General features: G+C 44.9%; 1 protein-coding gene across 2 annotated transcripts; it reads left to right on the top strand.

Moving 5' to 3' along the window:
• The first annotated feature begins 11,892 nt into the window (after positions 1-11,892).
• Positions 11,893-18,011, top strand: LOC135980766 (uncharacterized). 2 transcript variants are annotated; one of them, XM_065580773.1, is made up of 3 exons: positions 11,893-12,467; positions 15,852-16,454; positions 17,391-18,011. In XM_065580773.1, the coding sequence occupies exons 2-3, from the start codon at positions 15,872-15,874 to the stop codon at positions 17,498-17,500; spliced, it is 693 nt and encodes a 230-aa protein (XP_065436845.1). In that variant the 5' UTR covers positions 11,893-12,467; positions 15,852-15,871; the 3' UTR covers positions 17,501-18,011. The 2 variants fall into 2 exon arrangements, with proteins under 2 accessions (XP_065436845.1, XP_065436844.1); XM_065580772.1 differs by having other exon boundaries at positions 11,893-16,454.
• Positions 18,012-18,419: the final 408 nt, after the last annotated feature.

The following is an 18,419-nucleotide window of genomic DNA, read 5'->3' as shown; positions in this document are numbered from 1 at the left end:
GCTCAGCTCTTAAATAGAGCCGAAGAGTCAGGGGAGGAGCACAGCAGCCGGAGCCTGGGAGGGGAAGTGCCCAGCCGGGGGCGCAGGGTCCGGAGGCATGGGGGCTGCCCGAAGCCCGAGCGCTACCAGCTTAACAGTTTGCCGGGCAGCCTCCAGACCCTGCGCCCCCGGCTGGGCGCTTCCCCTCCCGGGCTCCAGCTGCGCTGGGGAAGCGCCGGCTGGGGGCGCAGAGTCTGGGGGCTGCCCGGCAAACCGTGAAGCTGGTAGCGCTCGGGCAGCCCTTTTCATGTGGTTGGGAGGGAGGAGGGGAAATGCAGGGCACTCAGGGGAGGGGGCAGAGTTAGGGCAGGGACTTTGAGGAAGGGGCGGAGTGGGGCAAGGCTGGGGGTGGGAAAGTGGTGGGGCCAGGGCCCCGTGGAGTGTCCTCTTTTTTATTTTTTAAATATGGTAACCCTAGTTAGGAAGTCCTGTCACTGGGTCCAGATACACACTCTTTTGGAAGCTGACATCTCTCCTGTTTGGGCTATTTGGCCTGGAACAGGTTGAGAGCCAACAGAGGGACATTAAGGCCAGCTCGTATTCTAGTAGGAGAATCTAAAGCCAGTGTGTCCTAGTGAAAAGTGCACTGGACCCCGAGTCAGGTGAACTTAGTTATAGTCCCAGGTACTGCCTCTTGTTTGCTGTGTGAACTTGGAGCAAGTCATGTAACCACCCGGTGCCTCAGTTTCCCCATCTGTAAAATGATACTGACCTCCTTTGTAAAGTGTTTTGAGATCTCTGGACTAAAGATGCTATATAAGAGCAAAGAAGTATTATTTTCCTCACTGAATACAACTGATCGCTCACTAGAAGTACCTCATGTGTGCTCCTAGGAATTCACAGGGAGTAATCTAGTATTTGTAAGATTTGGCCATATAAACCTCGCCTTCATCACACATCATGACATTCCAACTCCTTGACTTCCAACAACAGTCTTGTCTCTCTCTCCAGCATAACCTTTATATTACAGAGTGGTTTGGGGGAGGGGGGAGGGGACATGGCGGGTTAGATTTGGTCTAGCAATACCTCATCCTTCTGTATCTCCATTTTCAAGGGGTAAATGTACATTTCTCAGTTCCTACTTCTTACTCAAGCTCATTTACACTTTTTCAGCCACTGCAAATTTATACCAATGTTTGTCTTTCTGTATGCTCACAGAGTCTTTATTTTATCTTCACTGATACCAACATTCCATTAATCTTCCACTTAGTTGTAATCCCTAGTAGGCTTGCCAGAATGGTATTACAGTATGAAATAAAAACAAGTAATTAGAACAGAGATTGATTATCAATTTAGTTAGTTTTAATCCCTGCTAGATATACATATCTCCACAAAGGTGATGATGTTAATCTTCAGAAATGCATTAACTGAAAGAGGTAACGTTTTTAAGAAATGTGTCCTACAAGTCAGCTGTGTCAATATATTTTCCCGGAAGACCTTACTTAATTATTACTGTAGGCATTATAAATCTATTTTCCAAATGGTTTGTCAAGTACCCATTTAACAGAGTTCACGGTACATACAACCTACAATAGAAATGGATTCTGAATTGGCAGATAAAGTTTATTATCATCTACTGGATTTTTATCCTGAAATACAATCAATCTGAAAGATGCTACTGAACAAAAGATAATGTATTTTTCTGCACTTAGTACATATGTTCTCTTGTTCCAGTCACATCAAACCATTTTGTTAGACAGATTTTATAGGAATCATATCCAAACAGTTTGTTCTTTTTAAAGATCTAACCATAAACCAAGTACAATAATTGTACAACAGGCCTCATTACGTATAACCTTAATCTCTCATGTCTTCTAGGAGATTTCCTTCTTTTTCACATACACATACGATGTCGAAAATATGAAAAGTGTGTTCTTTTGTGTGCAGACTTTGCTTTTTTTAGGGTAAATATTAAGATTCCATTACTCCCTCCTTCCTACTTTCTGTACATATGTATATTTCGTGGTCATACTAAGTTAACTATCTAATACCTTTTCCCCCAGCACTCTAGGGTCCACCCCTTCTCTCACTGAAGTCAGTGGCAAAGCTCCCATTGAATTTATTGGGAACAAGATCAAGCACAAAAATCTGTTTGATATCAATATACTTTTCCATGGATGCACCCACGGACCATACAATGACACCTGATAGACTCTGGTATCACCCACCAATGAGATATCTGTGATGTCAGAATTACCAGAGCCATGCGTGGGGCAGAATGCTGGACAGACCAGATTGGTAAGCGCAATGCTCAACCTGCAGATTATCCCCTTACATCGCAAGCACCCCAGACTCAACAGAACAGCCTTCAACATAGCAAAGCACAAGCACATCGACTATCAGGTGCAGTTTCAGCAATCACTTGATGACAAGCTTTTTTCATGCCCACCAGTCACTGGCAATCCAACAGAAAAATTGAACCAGTTTAGAAATGTGATTATTGACACAGCTAAATCAGTGCTGGGGCTGAAGAAAAGTGTACACCAGGAATGATTCGATGAGAACTATAAGGACATTTCCAAACTCCTAAGTGACAATCAGAAAGCATTGGTTGAATGGCAGAATGATCTCACTTCCATCTCAAAGAAATATAGGTTTAAGTACCTACAGAGCAAGGCCCAGTTTGAACTGAGGAGAATGCAGGATGAGTGGTAGGAGAGGAAGGCTGCAGAAGTTCAGCATTACACAGATACGAACAACGCAAAGATGTTCTTTAACTCTCTCAAAGCAGCCTATGGACCATCTAACTCTGGCACAGTTCCCCTGAAGTTGGCAGATGGCATAACCCTCATCAAAGACAAGGAGGGAATCATACAGAGCTGGGTTGAACACTTCATAGTCTACTCAGTAGAGACTATCCACAGTCAATCGGCATGTCCTTGATCAGTTACCTGAGAAACCTATCAAAGAGGATCTCAATCTCCCTCCATCAGTTGAAGAGGTCATAAAAGCCATCAAACAACTGAACTCTGTCAAAGTGTCCAGAAAGGATGGTATTCCAGCAGAACTGTACAAAGTAGCAGGCCCAAAGGCTACTGAGGTGTTCCACGACATCTTGAATAGCATTTGGGAGGAAGAAGAAATGTTATTATTGTATCACTGTTCAAAAACAAAGGCAGTAAAGCTGACTACAGAAATTACAGAGGTACTTCTCTCCTCTGTACAGCAGGGAAAATACTAGCTCGCATTCTACTGAACAGACTCATTGCAAACATACTTGAGGAGAATCTGCCAGAAGTGCAGTGTGGTTTCAGACCAGGTCATAATACTACAGACATGATTTTTGTCATAAGGCAGGTCCAGAAAAATGTTTGGAGCAGAACATGGACTTGTATGCAGTCTTCATCAACTTGACCAAAGCTTTTGATACAGTCAACTGAGAGGGTCTATGGGCTATTCTACATAAACTGGACTGCCAAGGAAGGTTCCATGACCACATAACAGTGCAAGTGCTCTCAAATGGTGACTCTTCTGATGCATTCAAAATCTCGAATTGAGTGAAGCAAGGCTGTGTACTTGCTCCAGTGCTGTTCAATTTGTTCTTTGCCTGTGTCCTCAGCTATGCCACAAGGGACTTGGATCAAGAGATATACATCTGCTACCAACTCAATGGCTACCTCTTTGATCTTCAAAGACTTCATGTTAAGACCAAGACGCTGGAGAGACTTCTCATTGCGGCACTTTTTGCAGATGACTGCACCTTGATGACTCATAGATATGATGACCTTCAGGTCATCGTTGATAGACTTTCTGAAGCATCTCAGCTCTTTGGTCTCACCATCAGTCTCGGTAAAACAGAGTTCTTGTTCCAACCAGCTCCTCATTCCAATGTCCCAGTACCAGCCATCTTCATCTAAGGCAAACAGCTGAAAAATGTGGATCAGTTCAAGTATTTGGGCAGCACCATCTCAAGTGACAGTTCCCTTGATAAGGAAATTGTCTCCAGAAACAGTAAGGCCAGCCAGGCGACTCCAAACAAAAGTCTTTAACCAACACAACATTTGTCTCTCCATCAAATTGAAGATCTTCAGTGCAGTGGTTCTAACATCTCTCCTGTATGGATCTAAGACATGGACTCTTTATAGACAGCACATTAAATAGCTTGAGTAATTTCACATGCGCCTCCTCTTCTCAATAATAAGCATTCGCTGGCAGGACAGAGAGAACAATATTAAGGTCCTAGAAAGAGTAAACACAATCAGAATTGAAGAAATGCTATTGAGAGTATAACTTAGGTGGACCAGACATGTCATCAGAATGGAAGACTGCCATCTCCCAAAACAGATCTTGTATGGGGAGCTAAGGCAGGGCAAAAGAAAAATGGTTTGTCCATATAAGCACTTAAAAGATAATCAGAAGAGCAGTCTCCAGTGGGCTGGTATCAATCTCAAAGAACTCAAGCAAATGGCTCAGAACAGGAATCACTGGTGGTCTCTGACAAGATCAGCATGTAACAGGTTTGAGTGGGATCGATGAAGTCATCTCCAGGCTGCATGTGAAAGGTGCGACAAAGCTGCATCATCAAACATCATAGATATGGACTTCCCATGTCCTCAGTGAGACCAGCTCTGCATCAGGGTTTGGACTTCAGAGTCATATACATAGTTATAGATGAGAATTGTGACAATATCATCATCATCGTCAGTGATGGACTACCAACCAATGTTTTTCTGTAGCAGACGGAATCTATACACATTTTTTAAAGAAAGAGGATAGTATGTTTACAATGTATGTACTCCCTTCATGAGTGTATTTCGTTTAAAGTGCCATTATATTATATCATCTTTCTTTTATTCTCTATGAAGTAGCTGCAAAACTGTCAGTGTTAAGTGCACGTATGTATATGTGAGCTAAAACAGACATGAATTTAAAACTTAAATGAACAAAGGCATTCATATAAAGAATCTCAGGTAGCTGTAGCGATATGGGTTTCTATCTCAATCCCATAGTTATCTAAAAATACTTTTTTTAAACAGAAGTTACAATTCATGCCCTTTGAGACCAGCACTCTGCTCTACATTAGCTGCACTTTTCAGAATTTGATTTCCCTGGAGTATCTCTACTTTCCTCTTGATGGTATAGTCTTCTCTGCTCTCTCTTTCCATTTCTTTCTCTCCCTTGTTTACACAATTGGGCAATCTTTTTCACCCCATGTCTCACTAATCCAAACCCCAACTATGATTCAAATTCATTATATTTTTATATTTTAAAAAAAAATCACTCGACTAGTATATGCCCCCTTTGTATCTAAACAATAACATGCTGTAACCCCAAAGAGTATTTCCAGGATTCCACAATACCATGACAAAGTATCCGAATTAAAGATATAATTCTCAACCACAGACAGTGTATGCAGGACTAAACCCAAATCTTTTCACTTAGGACCAGATTTTTAAATGTTTTTAGGTGGCTAATGGAATTTTCAAAAGCACCTAAGTGCCTAACACCCACTGAATTAAATGAGTTTTAAACACCTGGATACTTTTGATAATCCTACTAGGCATTTAAATATCTTTAAAAATCTGGGCCCTAGTGTCTATAAGAGACCATTCTGTACCTATATGCCGCACATTAAAACATAGACAAAAAGCAGAATGCTAAACCAAGAAAGCTATTTTTACTTTAAAGGATCTCTACTTGAACAAGGAAAAGCAGTTTACTACAAATAAAAATATAGCTATCTACTACAAATATTGTAGTGCAGATTTGTATGGAAAGCTCTCCAATACTCTTATCACTTTATCAGCACACTTTAGGAAAATCAATTTGTGCAGTTTGTCTTCAAAATATGTCCTAAGCAGTCAAAGCTCAAAATATTATATCTTAGGAGAAAAATCAGAAAACAGACAAACAAACAAAAAGTCATCAAAGAAACTGAAAATGTCAGCTATTCTTTACCTGCTAAGAAATGGCAGTACAACTTTTTAACATATTTTTTATCAAATGTTCCCTCTGTGGAGCAGTATTGAACTATTTGGTGCGTAGAGAACACACCAGAAAAGTAAGCAGTAGTATATAACTGATGTGGGACTTCAGTAAGAGGTGGTCTAACTTATAGATGCATTTTAGAACACTGTGTAGCCATGTGGGATTTTTACTAACATTATTAGGGCAGCATCATTATTAGTGTCAAAGAAGGAGAAAAGGATGCAGATGCAATATGCCATAGATATATCTGAGCATGTTGCACTCTTCTCCCATGAATAAGAATAAGAATATTTGGCATTTAGATAGCCCTTCTGCGTTTTCAAATTGCTCTGCAAGCATTACCTAATTAATACTCACAATCCCCCATGAGCCAGGTTATAAATATATAAAGCCAGATCCTCAAATAAAACTAAACGTTTGTCTGAATGCATGTGTTTGTAGATTTTAAAGCCACAAGGGGCCCTTATGGTCATATTATCTGACCTGCATAACACAGACCATAGAATTTCACTAAATTAGGGTTACCATATTTTGTGCCTCCTAATGGAGGACACTCCCGGGGGGCCCGGCCCCGCCCCCAGCCCCGCCCCAACTCCGCCCCCTCCCAAAGTCTCCGCCCCCTCCCCTGCTTCCCGCGAACATTTAATTCGCGGGAAGCCTAAAGCAGGTAAGGGGTGGGGGGTGGGGGGGAGGAGGCGTGGCCCCGGCCGACCACCCCCGGCTCCCCGCCCCGCGGGCCCGGCTCCCAGCCCCGCGGGCCCGGCTCCCCGACCCCGGCTCCCCGACCCCGGCCCGGCTCCCAGCCCCACGGGCCCAGCCCGGCTCCCAGCCCCGCGGGCCCGGCTCCCCGACCCCGGCCCGGCTCCCAGCCCCGCGGGACCGGCCCCGCGGGCCCGGACCGGCCCCGCGCCCCCGGCCCCGCGGGACCGGCCTGGCACTGCGACCCTGGCCCGGCCTGGCCCCCGGCCCGGCACCGCGCGCCCGGCCCGGCTCCCGGCCCGGCACCATGCCCCCGGCCCCGCACAAAGAGGCCCCGGCCGAGCCTCCCGATTTTCCCGGACATGCCCGGCTTTTGGGGATTTCCCCCCGGACGGGGATTTGAGCCCCCAAAAGCCGGACATGTCCGGGAAAATCCTGACGTATGGTAACCCTAACTAAATGGTTCCTGTATCAAACCCATAAGTAAATTAGGAGCTGGAATTGTTCAAAGGTAGCTTTATGTTCACTTTTGCTATATTCCAATCCTGCTGTTCCAATTTGCACATGACTGCAATTGCCACAGGGGACCAAAAACACAGCTGAGGATTGGTATGATATAGAGGCACCCTGGCCGTACACTGTTTCTTCTGGTCCAAGCTACTTTTCCCTGCTCTGCCAGATCAGGGAGGGGAATGGCATTAAAGCCCCTAAGATAACTCAGTGCTTCCGTCCTGATCACTTTACACTTGGATGATCCTTAATGGATTTGTTAAAACAGCTATAGAACCAGATTATGCAGGCAATGCTAAATGGGCACACCACAGAGAATCTGGCCTACATTAGCCCAATTTTACAGAAAAGAAAACCAAGAGCTGGCAAAACCAAAAGGTTAAGTGCCTACTCAGGCCCTCCATTTTCAAGCAAAATTCCCACAGACTTGAACTGGGTTTTTCTTGGATAAGGAGTGAGTAAAGAATGTTGTATAGGGTCCTAAGCCATTTGTAGCAAGCCTGAGTGAGAGTTGAAATTAGAACTCTGGCCTTCCTGGGACCATGCCACTCATGCTACTCTGTCGTAATAGTTAAACTGTAAAATTCAGTAACATTTGTACTTTCACTGTAAAATGTATGATAATTTTCAAAATATTTTTAAACAAACTAGGTGATGTATCAAAATATCTTCTTTTAAATATTGTTTCTATAGCATATTAATCTTCTGTTTAGATAATGACACAGTTCTAACATATCACACTACAGCTTTTGTAATACAGTAATATTTCCTTTGGCTTCAATGGGAACATAATCAGAACCTTAGCCAACCATCAGGGGAGGAGTTCTTTAGTACTAATCATGAAAGTGTAAGAGCTGTATTATGGGCTTGATAAATATGGAGTTACCCCCAGATCCTCAAACATATTTAGACAGCTAATTCTCCCATTGAAATGGATGGAAGTTAGGTGCCTAGATACTTTTGAGGGTCTGTGCCTTACTTCTTATCCATCTCATTTCAATATACTTAATACCTCAGTTAGTAACAAATTAATTTTTAGATGTCAGTTTGGGGGGAAATAGGAAAACACAGAGAGAGAACAATTTGGTAATGACTGCTGGGTTAGGCGAATAGAAAAAGGAAGCCCAGGGTGCCTTTTGCTAGCAAAAAACTAAAATGGAAATCAAACTTTCTCCAGACTTTTCAGCAAAAAAATAAATCCCTCTTAGGTTTTCCACTACAACTGACTCCCCCCCCCCACACACACACACCTTTTTGATGGTTCTCTCAGCTCTAGTTATTCCTTCCTATTACAAACTTATATTTGGAGTGAACTTCTGGTTCCATTGAAGTCAATGGTAAAACTCCCAATGACTTCAATGAGGCCAGGATTTCACACTCTGTCAGACTGTAGAAATAGCAAGGGTGACTTCCATGTTCTTAGGATGTTGCTTGTAATCTATCATCAGTTAATACATTAATAGACAACAAGCATAGCTCCTAAATGTAGCTAGTGATTTTGAATAGTGCAACTATAAATCCAAGACAATGATGCTTTTTCAGAGCCTCTACAAATATAAGGCTGATTAACACTGGTTATGAGCAGACCTATGAAACATGGCAAATAAATAATTAATGGTGTTTGAACTCAACATTTATTATCTATGCACACATATATCCATGTTTAACACAGATGCCACTAAACTTTTTAATCTGCCCCACTCCATCCTACCCTGCATGTGACTGCTTTAGACATTGATTTGCTGTAAAATAATTAACACTAAATGACAGAGTTATTATAATTGGATTGAATTATTTTTTTCTCCATTTGTGATTTAGGCAGAATGTGTGCATTGCTGTCATTTAGAGGGGACATGTAATATGGCTTGGCATGTTAAAGTATGAAGAGCTCTTTGCTACTTAGGTAGGAATTAGTTTATTTAGTAGTGAAACTGCAATATTTAAATGAGGAGGGTTTTGGGGGGAGGCAGTGAGGAATCGTATTTCTAAATAATTAGATGCATGCAAAAAACATACCCATCACCATTTAAAATGCATGTATGATCTTTTTGCTGTTCAGAATTGTTGTGCAATAGACATTTCACTGTGTGCGTGAGCGAAGTAAACAAATGCATTGCTACTGTAGTTGCAGGGCAAGTAAACACTGATGTCACTGCTGCTATAATCACATTAGTAGGATCCGTTAACGGTAATGTCCAGACGAATCCACTACCCAGATCAGGAGATCTTTGAGATGCAATTTCAATATGAGCAACGAGTCTCGTTTAAAATAGGATCTTTGCAACAGATTGCCTTTCAAATAAGAATTCTGTTGTAAGAGTATGGTGTCCCTAGTCTCTGTTTGCCAGACGCTGGGAATGAGCGACAGGGGATGGATCACTTGATGATTACCTGTTCTGTTCATTCCCTCTGAAGCACCTGGCACTGGCCACTGTTGGAAGACAGGATACTGGGCTAGATGGACTTCAGGTCTGACACAATAGGGCTATTTTTATGTTCTTAAGAGTAATCTTGCCATCACAGACGTACAGCATCAAATCACCTTGAATTGCACAGTTGCATTTAACTACACTTGTGTATCTTTGCTTTAAGAACAAATGCAGTTTTCTCTTACTCCCGAGCACACACAGACGTAGATACACACACTTTATACCAGTCAGAGGGAATACATACTGTAGTTAGCAATGTACTCGCATTCCTCAACGCTATTCGGTCAAGGACAGAAACATCACAGTCTGAACGTTTAGTACCGTTTTCATTTCTAAGGGGCTTCTCATTTTTAATGATAATGTATCTATGTCTCTAAATATGCTGATGCCCCAGTATTATAGCACCCTGTAGCAAAAAAATACAGCAATAATAGCAATAGCAATCGATGGATGAAAATCATTCAGGTGTGGAAAATAACAGCGCAGGATGTGTTTCCTGTAGTGTTCTCCGTGCACCTCAAATATACACTCACCGATTCTGCAATTACACACTTTGTCAATATATTTTGAGACTGCTGGGTTTGCTTGGTTTTTAACCCTTAGCCATTGACCCTCTTGCGCAGGGGAACATGTGGGGAAACCAAATCAAATGCAGAATTTACGGTGCACATTTTTTTTCTTTTGGTAAATCAGTTACAAAAGGGGAAAAAAGGGAAAAAAAGAAAAAAAAGAGCAAAAAAACTTGTGTTTTTGCCATGAAATGTGTATACTTTTGCCCTTTGAACAATATATATGTTCTCCCTAATTTTCAATTACTTCCTTGATTTTCTCCTTCAAATTGATGAAGCGTTTGCTTTTCTATCTCACGGACTCACCTTTATGGTCTGTTTAGCATTGCAGCTACCTCCTGCATACCAATGTGGGGCTGCAAAAGGCAGCACCACATCAGTCTTACTTTCCTTCCAGCCCTTTCCCTACTACCAACAACCAGACGCATTTTTAAAAGTAGTTCTCGCAGCAAAGATAAAGACATGGATCCCACTATAGTTCGGTACTATTGTATATATCTACAGTGCCCCACGATCAAACAGTAACGGTGGACCTAGCAAAAGCAGGCTGAGCGGAAAGATCCCGTGAATCAAAATGTTCTCTGAATAAAAATGACAGAAAACACTGTCCGCACAAGTGGGAAAAGCCAAAGGGACAGTTTCTTTTTGGTAACTGTATCCACCCATGGAACAGCGGTGGAAGGCAGTCCAGGCAATCTGACATTGCAGTACTTTCTGAGATCAGAAGTGCAGCTGGAAGGTTTTGTTGTACAATCATTGCTTAATTAAGCACAAGAAGTTCTCTCTTCTCTCCTTATCTCCCTCCCGCCCTCCCCCCGCACGCGTTTGTACACAAGATCTGTGGAGACTCACCGGGTCACCCTGATCTCTGAAGGTCAATCTCAGGTTGTGCCTCGATTGTGGCTCTCTCCCCTGGGCTCTTTTGGCTGGCTTCGATTTTGGTTTGGCTTGTGTGTCTGTCACTTGTTATGTTAAGCCGTTGCCCAGCATCCCAGCTCAGATTCCGTGATCGCAATCCACATCTCGGCAGATATACCAGAGAATCACATAGAGGATCAGGAGGATGGCAAAGATGAACAAAGCTACCAGAATAGCCTTGGTCACAGGAGAAATGAGGGACTGCATGTCACCCAGCAGGAGCCGCAGCCGGAGGAGAGGAGTTAGTAATGCAACGATCCTGATGGTCTCTGGCAGAAGCCCCCCACCCACCCACCCACCCTGCCAGGCAAGCAGTAGCCCCCACTAAAACCGGTGGTGCATCTGCATTGGTTCGTGCCGAGTTGACAGCGCTTTAGCAACGGGCTTCTTCTTCTTCTTCTTGTGTGCGAGTGTGTGTGTGTGTGTGAGTGTGGCAAAAGAGACACTCACTCCACGGGGCACAGTGAGGCGCTCACATGCCCCCGCTGCGGCTCTCCGGCAGGGAAGATCAGCGCTCCGCTGGGAAGAAGAGGGGCCAGAGCGGGCGAATGGAGCAATGCTGATAATCCTGCCATGGGCGCCGCCGGGGCTCCAGCTGCACTCGCCTCTTTCTTCAAGCCCGCGCGGAGGAGGAGGCGGGAGCTGCAGCCCCAGGGCGTTCAAACTTAGGCGCGGAGACAGCCCGGAGGGGGCAGGGGTGAAAAGCCCGGCTCCTGGGAAGGTCTCTAATGAAAGCCATCAAAGGGCAGTGGGGAAGGGAGGCGGAGGAGGGTGGGGGTGGGGAGAGAGGCGAGCCTGGGGGTGCAAGTGACGGGAGCCCTGCCTGCCGGGAGCACGGTGCTTTCCCCCGGCGCTGTGCGTGTGAGAGCCGGAGCTCGCGGGCTGTGTGTGTGTGTGTGTCTGCAGCACCGGCCGCGGGGCTGCTGCAGACTGGGAACCTGGCTGATTAGTATTCCGCCCAGCAGAGCCTTCCCGCCCCTCGCTGCATGTCCCCTCGCTCCCTCCTCCTGCTCTCCCTCTCGCCCCGTCCTCCCCTCGCCTCGGCTGCGCCCCTTCTCCCCAAGGGAAACCTCTGCCGTGGCTGTGACTATAATGAGAAGGTGGCGTGCAGTGGGATTTCCCCCCACCCTCCTCCCTTTAATTGACGTCCCCGCCGCCCTTATGCTTCATTGGCGACCTGCTGCTGTGACTAGCGGAGGGGCTGGCTGAGGGTTGCCACCGAACAGGCAAAGAAGGGAAGGAAAGCTGGGTCGCCTCCCAGGGCGGGCTGGCGCACTCACACCCTGCCCGAGTGGGCCACTGTGGCCGGGAGGGGTTGCGACAAAGACCCCGCACGGCAGCCCCAGCGCTAATAAGGCGGGAAGCTGAACATCAGGTGAGGCGGACCCTCTTCGCCGCACTGTTCGGAGCCCGGCCCGCGTAAAATGACCCCCGATTTGTGGAGAGGGATCGAATTGGGGTGTGAAGCGAATGAGGGGCATACTTCAGAGGCAGGTGCTGCTCACCGGCTGAACTGAGACAAGGGGCCCATGGGGTTCCCTTTGGCTATGCAGAGGGACTGTGTCTCTTGGGTGATTTATTAGGGGCCCTGAAGAAAAAAGCCCCAACCAAAACGGGGAGCAGACAAGCATGCCCTGCCTCAGCCAGGCTGCTGACCAGCAAAGGGTGATGCACGCTACACACATACAGTGTTTTCGGATTCAGCAGCCACGCAGGAATGCGGTTGCCCTCTGTGGCCATCCAGCGAGGTCAGAACCGGAGAGATCCTCTCCGGAAGGGATTAGCAGTTGTCCAGTTCTGTCCACCACAGGTATTAGAAATATCCTACCAAAGGGGAGGCATTCACAGAAGAGCAACACAAGTTATCAAGGGGGAGAAGGGAAGCTTAAAAGCCACATGTGTGTCATTTGGATAAAAAAACTGGGGAGACAACAGAATATTCTACAAATATTTGATGGGTGCAAACATCAAGGCACCAGAGGAATTACTTAATGTGATGCCTGGGGGGATATAGAAGAGCAGTGGGACATAACAAAGGGGAATTTTAGACTGTATATAGGAAAACCTCCCTGATAGTGAAATGTCTAATGGCTGTGGAATAATCTCCCAAGGGAAGTGGTGGATACTTGGAATTTTTAAAACTTCCCTGTTTTTATCTAGGAAGGTTTTGTGAGTGAGGCACCTGACCGAGACTCAGGTCATCTGGGAATACCCACAATTCCTGCCTCTGCCATATAGTTCCTGTGTCACCTGGGGCAAGTCACTTAATTTGTCTGTGCCTCAGTTCCCCATCTGCAACATGTGGATGACAATAATACTTCCTTTCTCCTATTCTCAGTCTTGTCTCTTCAGAGTGTAAACTTTTCAGGGTAGAGATTGTATGTTCACAGAGTTCTTTGCAAAATGAACTGCTTGGCACTTCCAGGTGCGACTGTGATACAAATAATAAATGTGTTCATGAAATCCAGCATAGATTCCAGGCTCACCATGACTCATTACTTTATCACAGATAAGTCTGGTAGTAGATGCTATTTCAAAACCAGGTATAGTCTAGAGATTTAGGACATATAGCTATTAATACCAACAAGGCATCTTTAAAACTCATCTTGGCCTTGTAATAGTTTGTTTAGTGGAAGATTCAACTATAAGAAGAAAATTAGTTGTTCCATAGAATGGCTGTTTTTCACAGTATGGCATTCAGCACTTATTCTATGTTGTCCTTAGAGAAGTCTTTCTAAACTTGACAGCATTCCAGCAAGTAATACCAAACTTAGCAGCATTTGACATAGTAGCAACAAGAAAGTTTGTTTAATACTACAGAACTTGTCAGAGGGGGAACCAGAGTAGCGCATATAGTTTTAAAAGGGACACCATCACTCTGTTTATCCTCCAAATGTAACTTGAACAGTCTGGGTAGGAATAGCTTTTGAATTCTACACATATAATTCACATTTACATATATATTAGAGCATCACTGAGAAATTAAAAATATAGCTTTTCTGTGTTTTATGTGCTGTCATTGGTGGAGAGTGAGCAAATAGAGAAAGCACAAGTTGACTAACAAACCTGTTGCCCAAACTATTCTGGTTTATGTTGATAAAGCTGGTTTACAAATAAGGAACTAAACAGAAAAGTCATCTCAGATCCCTTATAAGTAAGAGAGAGTGGCAAGGAAAATCAATATTTGCTCATCAGAAAAAGTCAACATTGATAGGAAAAATTTTAATTTCCATCTTGTAAGATGATATTAAATTAAAGGAGAGTAGTGGTGTACATTTTTGATCATTCTCCTTTTAATTTTCTCTTTTGTTATGTTTGAGAATGAGAATGAGCTATAGCAAATAAAAGTTTACAGTGAACTGATACATACAAAAATGTGTGGATAAATCACAAATGATGTGGTAGTGTTGGTAGCTTTAGGGGTGCTGAAATTAAATCCAAACACAATGTGCTTACACAAGACAGTCATTTGACACAGGCTTCTTGAAATATCTCTTGATGTCACAGTGAGTCTTAGCCAAAACAACACAATTCAAACTCTATTCCTGCTCTATCTCTACTACACTTCTTATCCAATGTCCTAAGGCATAAATGTCATCAGTTACAAAAAACAAAACAAAACAAAAATATTTCTTGAGTGTGTGATAAAGCCAGTGGATCTAATACAAACTTGGGTTTTGCTGGTCTACGTCACCACAATAAAGGATATATTCAGGTGGAAAGTACCTCCAAAGCACACACAACCCCTCTCTGCTGGGCGGCCTGAAGTCAGCACATCCTCAGAATTGGGCTGTACTGTGTGATGAAAGGTGTGGCCAATATCTGCAGTCATTGTTTTAAAATAACATTCAAAGAGCCTGATTCCTCTGTTGCTTACAGATTCTGCACATGTATAACTCCAGTGACATCAATGAAATTACCCGAGTGTAAATGAGAGGAAGATCAAGTCCAGGGAATCAAACAAGAACTGATCAGGTCCAATTTGCTTTGGTTACAGGCTCTCCATATTTATAGTATCCACCTCAGTTATTTTCTGTTTTCCTTGGTTTCAATGAGATTGTGTGGAGAAGAAATATAACAGATATCTATTCTATTAAAATGATTTTGAGACGAACAGAACTCCACATAGGGTGTTATCACTTGTGTATTATAACCATGTCTAAGGTACTCAATGAACGTACATGTCAGATGTTCCTATATTTCTTTTCATAACAACAATAAAATTGAGAGTAAAATCCTGGCCTCATTGAAGTCAATGGGAGTTTTACCATTGACTTCAGCAGAGCCAGGATTTTATCCTATAACGCAGTAATGCACAGTAAACTCAGGGAAAAGTGAAATATTGTCTTGAAGATAATCCAATAAAAGATATAAATAACTGACTATGAAAAGGAAACAATGGGGAAGTACCAGTAGATGGCTTAGGCCTGGTCTACACTACGAGTTTAGGTCGAATTTAGCAGCGTTAATTCGAATTAAGCCTGGACACATTCACACGACGAAGCCCTTTTTTTCGACTTAAAGGGCCCTTTAAACCTGTTTCTTTACTCCACCTCCGACGAGGGGATTAGCGCTAAAATCGGCCTTTGCGGGTCGGAATTGGGGTAGTGTGGACGGAATTCGATGTTATTGGCTTCCGGGAGCTATCCCACAGTGCTTCATTGTGACCGCTCTGGACAGCACTCTCAACTCAGATGCACTGACCAGGTAGATAGGAAAAGCCCCGCAAACTTTTGAATTTCATTTCCTGTTTGCCCAGCAAGGAGAGCACAGGTGACCATGCAGAGCTCATCAGCACAGGTAACCATAATGGAGTCCCAGGATCTCAAAAGAGCTCCATCATGGACCGAACGAGAGGTACGGGATCTGCTCACCATATGGGGAGATGAATCAGTGCTAGCTGAACTCCGTAGCAGTAAACGAAATGGCAAAATATTAGAAAAGGTCTCAAAGGCCATGAAGGACAGAGGACATAACAGGGACGCACAGCAGTGCCGCATGAAAATTAAGGAGCTAAGGCAAGCCTACCACAAAGCCAGAGAGGCAAACAGAAGGTCCGGGGCACAGCCGCAAACATGCCGCTTCTACGCGGAGCTGCATGCGATCCTAGGGGGTGCAGCCACCACTATCCTAACCGTGTGCTATGACTCCGTCAATGGAGAAACACGCAACAGGGAAGCGGGTTCGGCGTACGAGGAAGATGAGGATGAAGATAATGTAGATAGTTCACAGCAGCAAGAAAACGGAGAAACCGGTTTCCCCAACAGCCAGGGTATGTTTATCACCCTGGACCTGGAACCAGTAACCCCCGAACTCACCCAAGGCGTGCTCCCAGACCCTGAGAGCACACAGGGGACCTCTGGTGAGTGTACCTTTGTAAATATTACACATGGTTTAAAAGCAAGTGTGTTTAATGATTAATGATTAATTTGCCCTGGCAATCGCGGCCAGTACGGCTACTGGAAAAGTCTGTTAACGTGTATGGGGATGGAGCGGAAATCCTCCAGGGACATCTCCAGAAAGCTCTCCTTCATGTACTCCCAAAGCCTTTGCAAAAGGTTTCTGGGGAGGGCTGCCTTATCCCGTCCGCCATGGTAGGACACTTTACCACGCCAGGCCAGTAGCACGTAGTCTGGAATCATTGCATAACAAAGCATGGCAGCGTATGGTCCCGGTGTTTGCTGGCATGCAGACAACATCCATTCCTTATCTCTCTTTGTTATCCTCAGGAGAGTGATATCATTCACGGTCACCTGGTTGAAATGGGGTGATTTTATTAAGGGGACATTCAGAGGTGCCCATTCCTGCTCGGCTGAACAGAAATGTTCCCCGCTGTTAGCCAAGCAGTAGGGGAGAGGGGTGAAGTGATCATCCCAGAGAATTGGGTGTGTGTGTGTGGAGGGGGGGGGTATTTGGGTTTGTGCTGCATGTTAACCCGGAAACCGCAGCCCCTCCTTTTACATTGCAAACCCATTTTAAATGGCCAACCCAAGGGGTGCTTGGTATGGGAAATGAGGGCGCTACTGTTTGAAACCATACCCACATGTTAAGAAGGTTAAAAAAGCCAAAAAACTGTGGCTTACCATGGCTGCCTGCAAGCCGAAATCTGTTGCCTGGCACTGCGTGAGTGATCTCTCACACCAAACCGGCAGGCCCTCAATATAAGAGGAAAAATACGACCTTGTAACGAAAGCACATGTGCTGTGTAATGTAAACAGCAAAATTTAACGTGAAAGAGTGTACCCATTGTTCTCTAAAATGTGTCTTTTTTAACCACCTCTCCCTTCTCCTCCACCAGCTGCAAATGTTTCTCCTTCACAGAGGCTAGCGAAGATTAGAAGGAGAAAACGGCGGACTCAGGATGATATGTTCTCAGGATGGTATGCTCCAGATGTCCTCCCACGCTGACAGAGCACAGCAGAATGCGTGGAGGCAGTCAATGTCAGACTACAGAAAAGCACAATATGAACGAGAAGAGAGGTGGCGGGCTGAATCGCGGGATGAACAGAGCAAGTGGCGGGCTGAAGATGATAGGTGGCGTCAGCTTGCAGACAGAAGGCAAGAGTCGATGCTCCAGCTGCTGGAGCATCAAACTGATATGCTCCAGCGTTTGGCTGAGCTGCAGGAAAGGCAGCAGGAGCAGAGACCGCCACTACAGCCCCTGTGTAACCAACAGCCCTCCACCCCAAGTTCCATAGCCTCCTCACCCAGACGCCCAAGAACACGGTGGGGGGGGCCTCCGGCAACCCAGTCACTCCACCCCAGATGATTGCCCGAGCATCAGAAGGCTGGCCTTCAATAAGAGTTAAAGTTTTAAACTGCAGTGTGTTCTTTTCCTTCCCTCCTCCCCCACCCATCCTGGGCTACCTTGGCAATTATCCTCCTAGTTGTGTGATGAATTAATAAAGAATGCATGAATGTGAAGTAACAATGACTTTATTGCCTCTGCAAGGGGTGCTCGAGGGGGAGGGGAGGGTGGGGTGGTTGGTTTACAGGGAAGTAGAGTGAACTGGGTTGGGGGGGGCGGAGGGTTCATCAAGGAGAAACAAACAGAAGTTTCACACCGTAGCCTGGCCAGTCACAAAACTTGTTTTCAAAGCTTCTCTGATGCGCACCGCACGCTGCTGTGCTCTTCTAACCGCCCTGGTGTCTGACTGCGCGTAATCAGCGGCCAGGCGATTTGCCTCAACCTCCCACCCCGGCATAAATGTCTCCCCCTTACTCTCACAGATATTGTGGAGCGCACAGCAAGCAGCAATAACAATGGGGATATTCTTTTCGCTGAGGTCTGAGTGAGTCAGTAAGCTGCGCCAGCGCGCTTTTAAAC

This window comes from Chrysemys picta, chromosome 1 (assembly GCF_011386835.1).
Source record: "Chrysemys picta bellii isolate R12L10 chromosome 1, ASM1138683v2, whole genome shotgun sequence".
Lineage (NCBI taxonomy): Eukaryota > Metazoa > Chordata > Testudines > Emydidae > Chrysemys > Chrysemys picta.
The sequence above is the reverse complement of the archived record's forward strand: the minus strand, read 5'-3'. Positions and strand labels throughout refer to the sequence as shown.